The sequence below is a fragment of the Ctenopharyngodon idella genome, chromosome 22, assembly GCF_019924925.1.
Source record: "Ctenopharyngodon idella isolate HZGC_01 chromosome 22, HZGC01, whole genome shotgun sequence".
Taxonomy (NCBI): domain Eukaryota; kingdom Metazoa; phylum Chordata; class Actinopteri; order Cypriniformes; family Xenocyprididae; genus Ctenopharyngodon; species Ctenopharyngodon idella.
In genome coordinates, this window is record NC_067241.1 from 20,994,031 (window position 1) to 21,010,483 (window position 16,453).

Genomic DNA, 16,453 nt, shown 5'->3' on the forward strand with positions numbered 1-16,453 from the left:
TGAGTACAGTGGTTCAATATTAATATTATAAAGCGACGAGAATATTTTTGGTGCGCCAAAAAAACAAAATAACAACTTGTATAGTGATGGCCGATTTCAAAACACTGCTTCATGAAGCTTCGGAGCGTTATGAATCTTTTGTGTCGAATCATGATTCGGATCACGTGTCAAACCGCCAAAATCTTTGGCGCTCCGAACCGCTGATTCGACACAAAAGATTCATAACGCTCCGAAGCTTCATGAAGCAGTGTTTTGAAATCGGCCATCACTATATAAGTCGTTATTTTGGTTTTTTTTGGCGCACCAAAAATATTCTCGTCGCTTTATAATATTAATATTGATTCACGCTATAACCCTATAAAAGATTTATTATAGATTTAACTGATTCACATGTCACAGTCATGTGATTTCAAGGTTAAATGCATAGAAGCATTCGGCCACAAGCTCACAATAGCATCCTTCCACAATGACCTCACCTCTGCCATGACCTTACAATGGATGACATTCTATAGTAATTTCACAATAGTTAACATTCTACCATGCTTCACAACACACATGTATCTCTGGAAGCTTGCTGCACTCAAGAGAACACAATCAGAGATTTCCTGTTAATGACAGAGGATGTTCACATTATTTCTAGGCCACACGTGTCTATGGATCTGATTCTGGAGATCACTCCATACACAATGTCATGTGCTGACTAATGGTCTTGCATGTTCCAGTGTGTATGATGTTTCTAAAATTGCTCTTTTTGAAAGCTTGTGAAAAGATGTAACCAAAACACTTGAACCATAGAAAAACTGTATTTGAGTGATCATTGAGGATCACTATTTCAAATTCAACCTTACAATACAAAATCTGATTACAGAGACAGACAATAAAATGAAGTAAAGCCACAGAAATCCACCTCAAGCCATTGTAATATAATTAAATAATAGAGTTTTTCCACAATGAACCCTTTTTGTGCTAGAGTAAGATGTTGTTGTGCTTTGGAAAAGATTAAAATGTCAATCATAGATGTAGAGAGAATTATGGGACAGAAAAACAAAACTCGCCTACTTTTTGAAATGCAAAGTGAGTACTAGATCCTTTTCAATCTATTGATTGATGTGTTTAGGTGGGTGCCGGATTTTATTCTTTAAAAAAAAAAAAAAATAGATGTAGCCCTGAAGTGAAAACATCTTTTGTAATTAAAACAGTTAAATATTTGATTTGTGTTTGTTTCATATGTAAATCTGTATTTTCTTTTAATCCACATATAAATTGTGACATCCCTCATTAAAAAGTCACAATAAGCAACAATATCAAGCACATTGTTTCTAGTATTTCACAACAGATTTATCAGTAATTGAGATTGAAATGAACCCTGAAATGCTTCATAAAGACCAAATCAGTAAAATTTGTATAGAGCTAGTAAAACATCTGCTAATTACACACACACACACATTTTTTACACAACCATCTGACAAAATCTCACAGACAATGACCCATGAGTGGTTTTACATTGATGAGCCTGGGTTTTCCGAAACATCCAAAATGGCCAAGTAAACTTTACCTACTTATTCATATATAAAAAATAAAACATCTCATTATGTGTAAGCAGGCAAATAAAGACACTGTATTAGCTGTGAATTGAAGCGGAATTCAAATTATGTCAGAGTTTTATAACAAAAACTTATACAGTAACCCCCAAAAAATATTTGTTCACTCATACCACACATAGAAATTTAAGTATCACTGTGTTAAATAACAAATTATCAAACCAAATGACATTTATCTGGTAGCACAAGTGCAATTTTCAAGAACACATTTTAGAAAAAGAAGTTTTAAAATTTGAAATGATCATACAACAGATATAATCTATTGTTCACATTGGGATCAGTTAGTTCGATCTGAGAAAATGCCACTTGTCTGAAAAAAATGTGTCCCTATTTTTAGGTTTCCCTGTATAGAGATACAGTAATTTGAATATTTGGCTCATAGTTTAATCTATAAACTATAAACTTGACTACATCTTATAAACCAGACTCTCTCCTTTGTCGCATAATAGACAATAACAGTTATCTAAAGTGAGGTGAAGTGGGGAGAGACAAAAAAGTGCTGTGTGGGAGGACTGGTTCAGAGAAGACACAGCCCAGACCTGAGTCAGCCAAGCCGCAGCGTGGCTCTCTGAGAGGGTAAAGCTCTGTCACAGTCATATCAGTACTGAAAGTGCAGAGCCTGTTCCTTTCAGACAAACACATGAACTGAATCTTACAAAAGACTATCGGCTTATGCACACCACCCTCTATCTCTACTTATCACGCTCTTGTAAATTGGTAAGAAAATCTGAACACATCATTAACTATAACTACTTTCCATGTGGTATGCAAGGGAGTTTCTCAGCGATAATAACAACACACACAGAGGTAGAGTCCAAAATGACCTTGTCTCCCTAACGTAACAAAGGTGCATTGAGAGGATTTACTGTCCATAAATATTACTTTTCCGAACATGAAACTGATTAATGAATTCTTTTAATTAAAAACAAAATGCCTGAAGTTTTTTTTTCCCTGTCAAAAAACTGAAAACACATTGTGACCTTGCTGATCATATTTTTGTTTTGGTGGCTTAAAATGAGACATATTCCACATAAGTGGTGAAAAAAAAAATCGTTTAGAAGATGTGCAAGTCTCAACGGATGTTTCCCCTACTAAGACTGATCATATGTTCTTGATTTAAAATCACTCGCATTACATCAGCGAGGATCAGATTATCATTCTAACAGTTGTGCTGTGGTTCCTAAAAAATTAAATAAAGTGTTAATTTTGTTCCCTTTGCATACCTAACCATGAAAGTAGTGTAACTGAGAAAGTCTTCCTCTCTGATATTGCTGGAAGTGTTAAAAAAGAAGCATGCTAGCAATCTAAGCATTGTTTAATCTGAGATTACTTCATAAGGGAGCACAAAACCAAATATCAGAGGTGTTTTAGATTCTCTCCTTCTGTTTTCAAGAAACTGATTCCTTCATATTGACTATAAAAGTGCCCTATTCAGAGTGTGACTTCCTCTATGTCATCATCAAATGATATAATGGCCCTGACCGTGGGTCGGCTCTCAGAGACTTGTAGAGAGCTTCTATTGTTGGGGACAGAACTGATATTTAGTCCATTTGGTGTGTCTGTGTCCCTCCTCCGTCCACTCACTGATCCAGATGGGAACTGGGTTGTTAGAGGGGGGCTTAGAATCTCCATCTTGCTGGATGGATCTGAAGGAGATGGAGTGGCAGTGGCCCCAAAAAGCTGCTGCATGAGGTTGGACTTCCTCTCTTTGACCAGGCCACTCAGATCCAGCCCTTCATCTGGTCCTCGAGGTGACTGATTTGTGTTTCGTGTGCCCAAACCTGTGCGGGGGGCAGATTTACCGAAAGAAGGGGCATAGCTGCCAAAAGCAAGATCAAGATCCTCACTAGGTCCTTGTGCTCTGTGACCACCTCCTCTTCTCCCAATCCCAAATGTGTTTGTGTTCTCTTCTGGCTCTGTGAACTTAAAAATACCGTTGTGGTTGCGTTTCTCGGACAACCGTGGAGGAGAGCGGACACTTCCTGTGTCATCAGAGAAGAAATCTGAGTCCTGACCCTGAGTCTGCATGTCGATCTCATGCATCTTAAGCAATAGCTGCTCTCTGCGCTGACGTTCCTCTTCCACACACTCTTGATTGGGATGGATGTCCAGATTTCTGGCTTCATGTTGTAACTCTTCCGGTTCACGCTGCTTCCTGCTCTCTTCCTCCTTTGGAGATATAGACAGGCCATTCCTCCAATCTTCTTGCTCTCTGTCCAGGCCTACTTCATAAGAAACTGAAAGATTAATCGCTGCAGTTGCAAACATGCATTTTAACAATTACACTACTGTTCAAAAGTTTGGGGTCAGTAGGATTTTTTTTTTTTTTTTAAAGAAATTAATATTCAGCAAGGATGCATTAAATTGTTTAAAGGTGACTACAGACTTTTCACATTGTTATTCATCAAAGGATCCTGAAAAATAAATCACAGTTCCACACTAATTAATAATAATAAATAAATAAGCAGTTTTCAACACTGATAAAAATTAAGAAATGTTTCCTGAGCACTAAATCATGCCAAATTAAATTTTTTAAAATATACTAAAATAGAAAACAGTTATTTTAAATTGTAATAATATTTCACAACATTACTGTTTTTACAGTATTTTTGATCACATAAACACAGCCTTGGTGAGCCTTACAGACTTCTTTCAAAAACTTTTCAAAATCTTACCGATTACAATCTTTTGAACTGTAGTGTACATAAAATATTTGACAAACATCTATCCTATATATCTGTACATGATTGAAAACTTTAGTTAAAGGGTTAGTTCACCCAAAAATGAAAATAACGTCATTTATTACTCACCCTCATGCCGTTCCACACCCGTAAGACCTTCATTCATCTTCGGAACACAAATTAAGATATTTTTGTTGAAATTCGATGGCTCAGTGAGGCCTGCATTGCCATCAATGACATTTCCTCTCTCAAGATCCATTAATGTACTAAAAACATATTTAAATCAGTTCATGTGAGTACAGTGGCTCAATATGAAAATATTATTCAAAGTTTATAATATTAATATTGAACCACTGTACTCACATGAACTGATTTAAATATGTTTTTAGTGCATTAATGGATCTTGAGAGAGGAAATGTCATTGCTGGCTATGCAGGCCTCACTGAGCCATCGGATTTAAACAAAAATATCTTAATTTGTGTTCCGAAGATGAATGAAGGTCTTACGGGTGTGGAACGGCATGAGGGTGAGTAATAAATAACAATTTTCATTTTTGGGTGAACTAACCCTTTAATTGAGCTTCTGCTTTTAGCTATATAGAGTGGTGGAACTATGACGCATTTTTGTAGGCCAAAACCCGAAAGCGAGTTAGCATTTTAGCTTTTCCGGTTCCATTGTCCCAAAGTCAATGGGTTTTTTTTCAATGGGTTTTTGGTTAAATGGCTGAAATAAGGTCAGTGGTGAACACAAGCTCATGATATTTTCATGTTTTATTCTTTGACATAAAATACTTAAATATTAACCTACCCATGATTTTTTAAGCTGTTACATTGTCTTAAAAATGACGGTTGCTAACAAGTGGCTAAATGGGACTACAGAGGCTGTCGGCAACATTAAACGTCATCACGCCGAACTGGTAAGCTCAGTCCGCTTTTACAGCCTAGTTATGCTTATAACTGCACTCTTACAAACTATTCTAATTCAAACTTTCAGGGAAAATGTCTTTAGATAAAGATCGAAAGAGTTGTCGGAAGCTTAGTAGTGGTGACGTTAAAAATCGTGCGACCATGGTGTAGTTCGCTTATAGCCTACCCTTAGCTTTTTATTTCTGGCGAATTCATTTAGGCTTCAAAATTCATAAAAGTTGTGTTCATCTGTGAAAATTATCTTGATGGACAAAACGTGTAAGTATCTTATTTTTTGCTATAAACCAAAAGCCTATGGGAAAATCCTATTGGGTTTTTGTCGAGAGAACCATAGTTCCATCACTCTATTAACAGCACTTAATTTACTCATTGAGTTTTCACTCAAACTGCTATGTTATCAATAGAATTAAATTTTTGTATGTCTGTTTGTCTTTAACTGAGACAACAATATGGCATCTATGACCAGTTACATTCCTACCTCTGTTTCCCTTTAAGTTCTTCTCATTTGAGCTGGGCTGTTGATCTAGTCTTTGCCTCTCCTTGACTTTGAGCAGCTCCGTTTCTCTTTCTCTGTCATGCAGTGTCTCTTTTCCCCTCTCCTTTTCCCTTGTCTGTTCCATCACAGATTCCATGCCTCTTTCATTTTCCCTTTCTTTCCAAAACTCTTGGATCTTCCATTCCTTTGCTTCTCTCTGTCTCTGCTCTCTGCCTTGCTGATCCTGCTGATGCATTGTAGAAAAAGAAAATGGATGACAAACAAAGGACCAGAAGAGAGTAAAAAAAAAACAAAGTTCATAATTTCTGTAAGCCTTGCTCACTGAAATGTTATGTATGCGTTTAAAGGGATAGTCTGCACAAAATGAAAATTGTCAGCATTTTCTCACCCTTGTGATATTTAAATTTGGCATTCAGTTGGAATTTCTCAATTAGTTAAAAGATACACAAGAACCAATTGCATTTGGCATCACTGACGTCAAACCTGACACAAAATACGTACATCAATACATCAACAGCAGCTATTGTGGAGAATTTGTCTACTTTTATGATGCTTTATGTGTTATTTTTTTTGTCATTTTTAGAGCTTGACCGTTTATGAATCACCATTGAATTTAACTGTATGGGAAAAGTTCCACAAAATAAAGAATGAGTTTTAAATTACACGAGGACAAATAAATGATGACAGAATTTTCATTTCTCGAATAACTAGACCCTCAATCTTGTATTTAATACATCTCTACCATAGACAAATAATATTCTCTCAGAAATTCTTTATTCAGAATCATGGATACTCAAGCTGTAAAACTAATCAGCCAGGTTACTAGTGTTCTTCTGTTGATTTAGACTATTTGGCAGAAGTTAAGAGGTCAGCGCTTCATGCAGCAATGCAATGCTCAATTAAAGATTTGCTTTGGGAGCCAGCATATGAACTACTATTCAATTGTGTGCCGCATGCTGGTATACAGAAGGACAGACTTTCAAGGCCAACCTTTTTTACTCTGTGATTCACAGCAGGCTTTTGGACCTAAAAGTCAATAATTAAAAATTACTCAGAGATTAATTAACAAGGAAATTCATGGGTATGTAAGCTAACTAAAAGATCGATAAAACAGAATGAGAAGGAGAGACAGAGAGCACGAGCTAAATCAAACATCAACAAATGAATAACTACAAACAAAGCAGAGTATTAAATGAAAGAAAATGAAACCAAAACATGTATAAAGATAGATTGTTTCTATGAGTAATCAAACATTTTAGAGACATTGTATAATATGCTGAGGTTTCTAGCTCAATATGCAGCATTTATGTGCTCTGTTACAAAATCTAGTGAGCTGCCTACGGAGGCGGCATTTTTAGGCATCAGATGATCTTCCAATGACAAAGCTGTTCCAAAAAGTTATTTCAGTCAAAAGTCAAAAGAATTATTATTTATATTATATTTATATATCATATATATAATTTATATATCATTCAGTAATGAAAACAATAAAAAAAAGTTCATTAGTAATAATAATTGAAAATAAAAATGCATTATTATACCCAGTATCGGTGTGTGATGTATTTTCATGCTTATTAGAGTAATGCACTATTAGTTATATTAAACATAACATATTAAAGCGATAGTTTACCCAAAAATGAAAATTCTGTCATCATTTACTCACTCTCAAGTTGTTCCAAACCTGTATGAATTTCTATCGTCTGCTGAAGACAAAAAAGATCTTTTTTTCGCATACTATGGAAGTCAATGGGGCCCATCAACTGTTTGGTTAACCACATTCTTCAAAATATCTTGACAGAATTTTCATTTTTGGGTGAACTATCCCTTTAATGTAAAAATCTGAATGGGCTGCTATTTGTGAATTGCTGACTGAGGAGAGCGTTACAAATCAGTTCCATGGATGATACCTATATAAGCAATAGACAACAAGACAGCTCACTAGATTTTGAAACAAAGCTATAGTAAACATTGGTTTAATTAATGACATACAATAAACTGAAACTGTGTGCAGTTAAATGCAATTTTATGAACGTAATAAATAAATAGGCTTAAATAGGCATGTCATTTATAAGTTCTTTATTAAGCAGACTGTACGTGCCTTCAGAGAGAGGTAGTCATCGGTCTGATCGTCAGGAGGCGGTGATGGGAAGTCCAATGAGGACGTCTTGTCATCTGTCTGTACTGCTTTAGTGCTGGTTGTATTGGAGCCTTCAACACAAATACAAACACAAACCTGTTACAAAATACATAGATTACAGGCACAAATACATACAGTCAAACCAAAAATTATTAAGACATTTTTGATATATTTTTACTAGTGGGTTCAGGACACTATAGTTCATTTATGTAAGTGAGGATAGCAAAATAAAGTAAACTGTGACATATTATACCCAAAAATTCTTCATACAGTGGACTACCAGTAAAACTGATAAAAATTTCGAACCAAAAATTATTCAGACACTTTGACCTGACCATGTTTTGCTTAAGTGTTACCTGACATAATTAAGATTAATTTGTTCTGACACAGTTTAACTCTGAAATCTTGTCATATTTTATTACCATTTTTTTTAAACTATGGTGAATAAACTGAATTAATGAATGAAATGTTCAAGGTGTCTGAATACATTTTTGGTTCCAGATTTTTATAAATTTTGACTGTACATTCATTATATAATACTGTTCCCTTCAAGCCCTTCAGTCGTTACAATATCTCTCATATCTAATCCATAGAACCACTGTAAAACACAGCAGAAGCACATGGGAATATACAGTAATAATCACCATAGGAATATGTTTGTTATGGAGTCATTACCTGTCTGCTAATAGTAGTTATGGACTGAATGTGTAAGTGTCCTGGGAGGAAGGTGCATAGTACAGTTGTGTAATGAGACTTAGATGAGCCTATTAACAAACACTGATCTACCTTTTTGTCTGCTGCCATTCTCTACTTCTTTTCTGGAAGAAGCTTTAGGCATCCTGTTAGCGTAGATGTTCCGAGCATCCAGCTCCTTTTCTTTTTCCTAAAATGAGATGCAATAATTGAACATGGTGTGATGGGTTTACGATTTAACACTTATAAACGTTTGTGGGTGTTCTAAGCAGGGGCGTCCTAAGTGGGGGGAAAAGGGTGACAGAGTGCATAGGGCCCTGGCGTGTGAGGGGCCCTCGACCATCCTAAAATTATTATTATTATTATTTTACAATTGTGCGCATACACTGCGTCTGCGCTATTTCTCTGTTCGCACGTTTGACAAGCTTTGGCACACGTCTGTGTAGGCGCCTCCCACGAGCACAGCATGCACACAATTCGCATGATTTGATTGGTTGTCTAGGAACGTTGCAAAACGCTAAATGGCTGTGAGGGAGAGCGGACGCGTCGGACTCCGGAGTGTGGTAAACTTCGAATCGCGCCGTGATCAGACAAAAAGTAAACAGTAAGGGAAAATAGTTTCTCATAAATTTCTGTCCAAAGAGACCAAGTGAGAACCTATATTGTTCAAGCGAGGCGACGGCGACCTATATGCCACTGTTTACATTGTGTAAATAGATTCTTGCTGAACGGGAGTCTGCATTTTCCTACAATGAGAAGCAACTTGTTTCTAAGCCTGTAATAAATGCTCTTATCGTACTCTAAACACCGAAGTAACACGAAAAGTGTGTGACAAATCTTTAGAGATAAATTGTAAATATGGAAAACAATATGTAATATGTTTGTGTTGATCTTGCATAAAAATATTAATATGAGCAAACTTGGTCATATAATTAAACATTCACAAAATTCATCACAAGATCTAGGCATCTATTGTTTACAAATCCAACACACTTTTAACATTTTACAGAAATGAGAAACGTTATTTAAAATATATAGATAAAATTGGCTCTCAGTAACAGTCATGAAAGATGAAAGTAATATCACAAGTGCCATTATTTCTAGGTACCATCTATACTATTCAGCTACTTCTCTTAAACTATACACGTTATGATAGCATAATATCAGACATGTAGTTAATATATGGCTCAGGGTAATTTCAATCCTGTGTTCATCATGCTTGTAGAGGTACTAAACTGTTAAATACTTTAGAAAGATTGTAATGTTTTGGAATACAAGGCACACAGTCTGTTAATAAAACACAAACCCAAATAAATATTGTTAAACTGTCATTTTTTATGTCTAATATTACTGGGGTGCTCTATTTAAATATAGCACAATTCAAATAAATGAATGTTATATAGTATAACTGTTTTTCTATCAGTGAGTGCTAGGTGTATAGTTGTACACTTATTTTAAAAAGTGTGAAATAAAATAAAATATATCATATTATAAAATAAATAGCATGCATAATGGGATGCTGGCAAAGGGGCCCCCACACAATATCTTTGCGCAGGGCCCAAGAATCGGTGCTACGCCCCTGGTTCTAAGTACAGTATAGTATATGGTACCTTTAGTTTAGTGCAAAGTCTCTCCACTTCCTCCTGTAGTGCTTTAACTTCCTGTTGTGCATCGTGAGTTCTCCTCCTCTCATTAGCTAGCTGCCTTTGAAAGCTCCCGCTACTCAGCTCCATGTTCTTCTCCAATTCCTGATGACACATTACACACACACACACACTGACAGTTACAAATTTTATATTTACATTTTTAAAGTATACATTTGAAAATTATTATTTATTTTATTATTATATAACTAAAAATAATTATATAATAAAAATAAAAATATTATTTATTATTATTTATTTTAGAAATATAAATAAGATTGTTCTCATCAAATTGTAAGTTTTCTTTACAAAGAGAATTTGTAAAGAAAACGATGGCATACATGGTCAAACATGAACGGTTTGTAATTTTTCATCTGCTTTGTTGTTAGCCAGTAGATAATTTGACTAAGCTGAGTTGACAAATGCTCAAGTTTGCAAGGAAAACAAATGCATTTCTATGATCAAAACATTTAAGATATAAAGCTAGCCCAACAAGTTACACATCGCCCCGGGACAGCTGGCCATCCTTATTGATAAGCCCTGCACTGTTGCTTGCTTGTCATGTTTTTACCTTTACTCTGCGTTCACTTTCTTGAAATTTGGTTTGAGCGTACATCAGTTTTTGCGACAGTTCCTCCCTCTCTCCAAGATTCTGGTCATCTGCAAGGTGCTGCAGTTTCTGCAGCTGGCTGCGACAGCGCTGGAGCTGGGCGTCCGTTTCCCTGAGGCTGCGCTCCGCTGTGCGCTGGTTCTCCTGACTGCGCCTCAGCCTCTCGCGCAGCACGTGAGTCTCATTGTTGTGACGAGACAGCAGCTGCGAGATCTCGCTCTCTGTGTCATTGTAGCGATGCAGAGCTTTCTCTTGCCGCAGCTGTAGCTGTCGCAGTAAACGGTTCTCGCGCTGCAGCTCGTCTGCATGCAGCCTCAGCTCAGACAATGCGTTCTTCAACTCGTTGATCTTTAGTAGACGTGCAGACAGCATGCGCTTGGTGACCGGGTCCACTTCTTTGGATGGAGCGTCTTTACTCAAACTTTGGGTTCGGATGCCTCCTGATCGCAGCTGAGGATGATGGGAGTGGGGTGGGAGATGGCGTGACGCACCTTTATGTACACCTGAAAAGAACAACAAATACAAGTACACATAAGTAAATAAGGCCACAAATAAAATCACAAATAATACCATATATCTGAATACATGCACATATTAAAAATATATATTAAAAAAATTAAACATATTTTACTGTATTTTTGACCTTCAGAAATTATTGTACTATGCTGATTTGGTGCACAAGTAACATTTCTTCTTTTTATTATTATCAATGTTGAAAACGGTTTGAGTTACTTAATATTTTTGTGGAAAGTATGATACATTTTTTCAGGATTGTTTGATGAATAAAAAGTTCAAAAGAACAGAATTTATTTTAACAAAGTAAAAGTCTTTATTACTTTATTATTTAACACTTTGGATCATTTTAAAGCAAACTTGATGAATAAAATTAATAATTTCTTAAAATAATAATAATAATAATGACCCCAAACTTTTGAACAGTAGTGTACAACCCAACATTCCTATTAATACATTGATTGTGGTAAAACAAATTAAGTAATTTTCCATTTATATGATTGCTTGATGCTAAATATCTCTTGTGCAATCTGCTGGTCATTATTGGTACTGCAGGACACAACAGTTATTTCCTAAAAGATGCTTTAGTCTGTTTAAGGGTTAATATCCAGGTTATATTTCACTCCAAATATCAAAAAACGGTGGTTGCTAACAAATTGCTAAAAGGGACTACTTCCTTTGGCGGGGACTTTAGACGTCATCATGACAAACAGGACATTTGGACAGCATTTCTCATGAAAAAGTGGATAAGTATTCATACACAGCGCAGATCATAATCAGCGAGCATGTTTTTAAGTAAAGTTGTTTTCTAAATAAAGTTTGAGGAAGTTTGGTGGTGGTGACGTTGATCCACGACCATGGTGTGCTGTAGTCTGTTTGTAGCCTACTGTTAGCTTTTTATATCTGACCACTTTATTTAGGCTTCAAAATATATAAATGTGTTAACTTGTAAAGATTATCTTGATAGATAAAACGTGTAAGTGTCATAACCCTTTGTTAAACACAGAGCTTATTTTTTGTGATTTTCCAAAAGTCTATGGGAAAAATGCATAGGATTTCGATCGAGGGAACCTGTGCGCCGCTAACTTCCGGGTTGGCCTACAAAAACACGTCATCCCTGAGGTACTCTATTATAGGATATTTTGCATAATGAAATTATTTTTATGACAATTAAACACATTTGCATCTTTTACTTTAGACATTTTTTGTAATTTATCATTATTCTCAATGATTATCATTACTGTAATATAGTATTTTTTAATGTATTAATAAAAAATACTTTAACACAAATACAACTATGTGTATACATATTTACCATTTAAAATATATTATTTATTTTTTAAATAATATTAATATTTAATATTATTGTTTGGTTTTATTTGTACATCTATTATTTTTCAAGATTTGTTTGCATTATGGTAATGAGAATTGGTCGGAAAATTAACTTAAATGTCATGAAAATAATGTCATATTGCAAAAATCATGATCCTCAAAATAGGTTTCATATTAAATTAAAATATAAGATAGAATTATTAATATCTCTTTTTGTTTTTAGAGAGAAATATGACCTAGCCATGTCCTTGACATGTTCATTTATAAGACTGCATGACTGAGTATCTTTTGTGCGAGAACATCACACTGCCGCCCATCACTCAGCCCAAGATGATTCACAGCAATCAGAGTGTCTCAAGAAAAGAAAAAAAACTGGCCATGCACAATCACCACAAGATTTAGATGCTGATGGCCTTGATCATCATGTTAATTACATTACACCTGTAACTGGTGGATAAGAGGAGACGTCTGACTAATTTCATGTATTTCAGAAGATGAAGGCAAATGATTTGACCTTCTAGATTGCTGATGAATTTGTTCCATTACGGTTACTGGCTTATAATAAATTGAGTGCAAAGGAGAGGTAAACAATAAAGATGGAACAGTACATGAGTTAAAGGAACTCCACAAGTGCAAAACCTGATGATCACGTTATTCATCATGATTTGGGATCAATTCACCTTGTGCTTTAAAGTACATTATTTTACTATTTTTATAACTATTATATATTATTATTAATCACATGGTCAATGTTACAAAATTTGATCAGTGAATCTTAAATATTTCTTCTTCATTTTGCATCAAAATGTTTCTTTCTTCAAAAATTCTTCAAAATCCTAAAGCTTTCTGTTTATTTCCAGGTTTAAATGAAATGTTTAATGGGACTTCAGACTTTTGGACTGTATGTGTTTGCGTATATTGTGTGTGTGTGTGTATACCTGCTCGATGTAAGGGGCTGCTTGACACTCTCCTAGATCTCCCTTTTCTGCGCGGAGATGGAGAGGCTGACGAGAGAGACCGATCCGTGTGCGAGACGTTTTCATAATCCTCCGAGTAGAATGAGGCACTGCTGTGATCTCCATCCGAACACTGATCGCGGTCTGGGTCTCCAATCGGCTCTTGCGTTCTGGTTCGTGCATGATCCCCAGCCGAGCTCTCAATGTCTTTCCGGTATTTCTCCTGTTTCCCAGAACGCAGAGGAGATTCCGAGATCTTTGCATCACTACGGTGAGACAACCGGCTGTGCTCTGATTCCTGATTTTCGGCATGCAAGTCCATGTCTTCCCCTGCAATACAGTTCACAATGATCGAGACAACATCAGACCGAGAGCGAACTGAATATGCGCTTCACTCACAATTAATAAACAGCACGCATACATCCAAACACACAATTCAAAAAGGCACGGTATGTTTGCAAATCAGGTTGCGAGTTAATGTGTGAGCGAATCGTGAGATAAATCCAGACACTAAACACTCAAGCTGTCTGAGAGGCTTCATCAAAATTGTATCAAGACAATGTCACATTTATTTCTCATTCACGACTGTAATGTGTTATTAATTCTCAACTAGTACTTTGATTAGAGACACAGGCGAGCACAGACACTAACATATATGATGTATTCAGCCATAAAATTAGGTACATTACTATTATTTAGGCATGATCGAGCAAATCTCAAACACCAAGCCATTTAGATATGTGGCTTTGTACAGAATAAGTTGTATTAATATGTTCTTGCCAGACACTTACTTACCGAATCATGACATAAATTGTGTTGTGATGTGAAATAGTTGATGAAGGTCTCAAGTTAGACATAAAAATAAGAAATTGCCAAGTGTCACTAAGAACAAAGAGTCCTCGATACAAGATAAAAATTAGCTACAGCAGATCTGTTGCGTATCGTCATAAAATAAGCAAGATTTATGACCCTTTTTTAAGGCTCCTCTTTCTGTCCCTGAACCTGCAGAATCCTGATATCCTCTCTGGTCTCGGTCACCATGGAGATTGAGTCTGCCCTTTGGAAGTGGCCAATAATATCATTCACTCCTTAATGGCATGCTAAACACATTCAATTACTGCTTCACCTTTCACCTTCCTTTTTTTTTAGTAAAATGTTTCTATGGCATCCATTAAGAGGTGTCAAAATTTTTTACTTTTTGCAAATAAATAAATACAAATAATTCTTTAAAGTTGATATTAAAAATGTAGTTAATATCATGCTACTTAAAATCTGCATAAAGGAAATCTTGAGTTTTATAACTACAAGTATCAGCCATATTTGCTACTAGCAAATCACAGGCCTGTTTTAAATTTGAATGATAAGCTTAGCCCAAAAAATCCTAATAAATTAGTTTTTAATTAATCTGTAATTGAGATAAATTTTTGTCATATTCTGCCACAGACCTATTCTTGACTTTAGGTAAGGAATCTTATGCAAATGCAAAACTGATACAATATCACACATAAAACATTAATTCAGTCTAATGTTAAAAACCTTATAAACGGCCATTACACAGTGTTTTGTACATATGTGATACACTGACATAAAGCACTGAAATCACCTGCGCTTGACAGGCCAGAATGACCTTAGTAACAATCACAACAACAATTGTTAATCAGTTTCGTTGATATTCTTATAAAACTGACTCAAAATTGAGTAAATAAGAACCTAAAGTGATGATACAAAAATATACAGGCTATAATACAGAAATATATAACATAAAATTAATAATGGAGACATTATAGTTACTGTTGCTACATATCATAACAAAAGAGGTTTATATGAACGCATAACTCGGGCAATAAGTCCATCTACAGGTATCCATAACAGGAATGCGGTCGTTTAAAACAAAACAATGTCTGACTGCATCTTAATACGTCTTATTGTGTCAAGGAAGAAGCTGCTGGTGTTTCTTATTTACTAGCTGGTTGTTATAGTGTTTTCCGAGTGACAAAAAGAATAGCAAACGCTGTATGTACGCTGCAACAACGCGCGTAAAATTATCTTAAAAGTACTCACCAGTTTCTTGTTCTTCGTTCAGTTTCTTCATTACATGGCTCGATTAACGGCTCGCAAACTCGCTAGCCAGCCACATGACGAGCTAGCTGGATTATATCGTGCAACTAGGACAACACACAACACTCTCAACTGTAGAGACGACGCCAAACGATTAGCAAAACGTTATCCGATACGGTAAAGAGGGAGCGAATGCGTTTGTTTGGTCGTCTATCCTTTAATAAAGCGTATTCTGGGTTCTATTATGGCGGAGATTGTGGCTTTTGAAGAGGAATATGTGCTTTACTGAAGGAGTTGGTGAAATCTCTGAATCCACGCCTCGCCTTCTGCTACTGGACTAGTGTCATAGTGACGCCTCTCCATGGCAACGTGCGCGCTCCTCTCAGTCCGTCACCACTTGTTGAGCTCGGCTGATATTACAGTGACAGACAGGCTTCAGGCGTCGGTAATATTATTAAAAGAAGCAAAATTCGTCAGAAAGACATACAAAATGGCATCTGATTAGCATCACATTGGCATTAATAGCTGAAATAAGACATTAAAAACTTTACTTGTTAGCACTTAGTGATGTAGCACGTTCTTTTACATGATCATTTTAGTTAAAATATTTTATTTTTAAAATATACATTTTCATTTTATACATTTTTTCAACAGGATAGAGGTCAGTACAGTGCATAGAGGTCAGTACAGTGGACACCCAGATAGCAACTCTGTGCTGGCCCAGATCCGGCCCACGCGTGGTATGATGATCTGAGCCACATGTGGCGTGGAATTTGGACCGCTCCTGTTTGCCAGATCTGAGCCACA

At 35.9% G+C, this 16,453-nt stretch overlaps 1 protein-coding gene across 4 annotated transcripts; it reads right to left on the reverse strand.

Annotated features, from left to right (window-relative positions):
- Positions 1-784: 784 nt before the first annotated feature.
- On the reverse strand, positions 785-16,044 carry lca5 (lebercilin LCA5). 4 transcript variants are annotated; one of them, XM_051881010.1, is made up of 8 exons: positions 15,650-16,044; positions 13,571-13,918; positions 10,749-11,290; positions 10,145-10,282; positions 8,628-8,724; positions 7,803-7,912; positions 5,687-5,927; positions 785-3,838 (listed from the first exon to the last, which is right to left on the reverse strand). In XM_051881010.1, the coding sequence occupies exons 1-8, from the start codon at positions 15,678-15,680 to the stop codon at positions 3,033-3,035; spliced, it is 2,313 nt and encodes a 770-aa protein (XP_051736970.1). In that variant the 5' UTR covers positions 15,681-16,044; the 3' UTR covers positions 785-3,032. The 4 variants fall into 4 exon arrangements, with proteins under 4 accessions (XP_051736970.1, XP_051736972.1, XP_051736971.1 ...); XM_051881012.1 differs by having other exon boundaries at positions 785-3,823; positions 15,650-16,043; XM_051881011.1 differs by having other exon boundaries at positions 785-3,826; positions 15,650-16,042.
- Between the last annotated feature and the right edge of the window lie 409 nt (positions 16,045-16,453).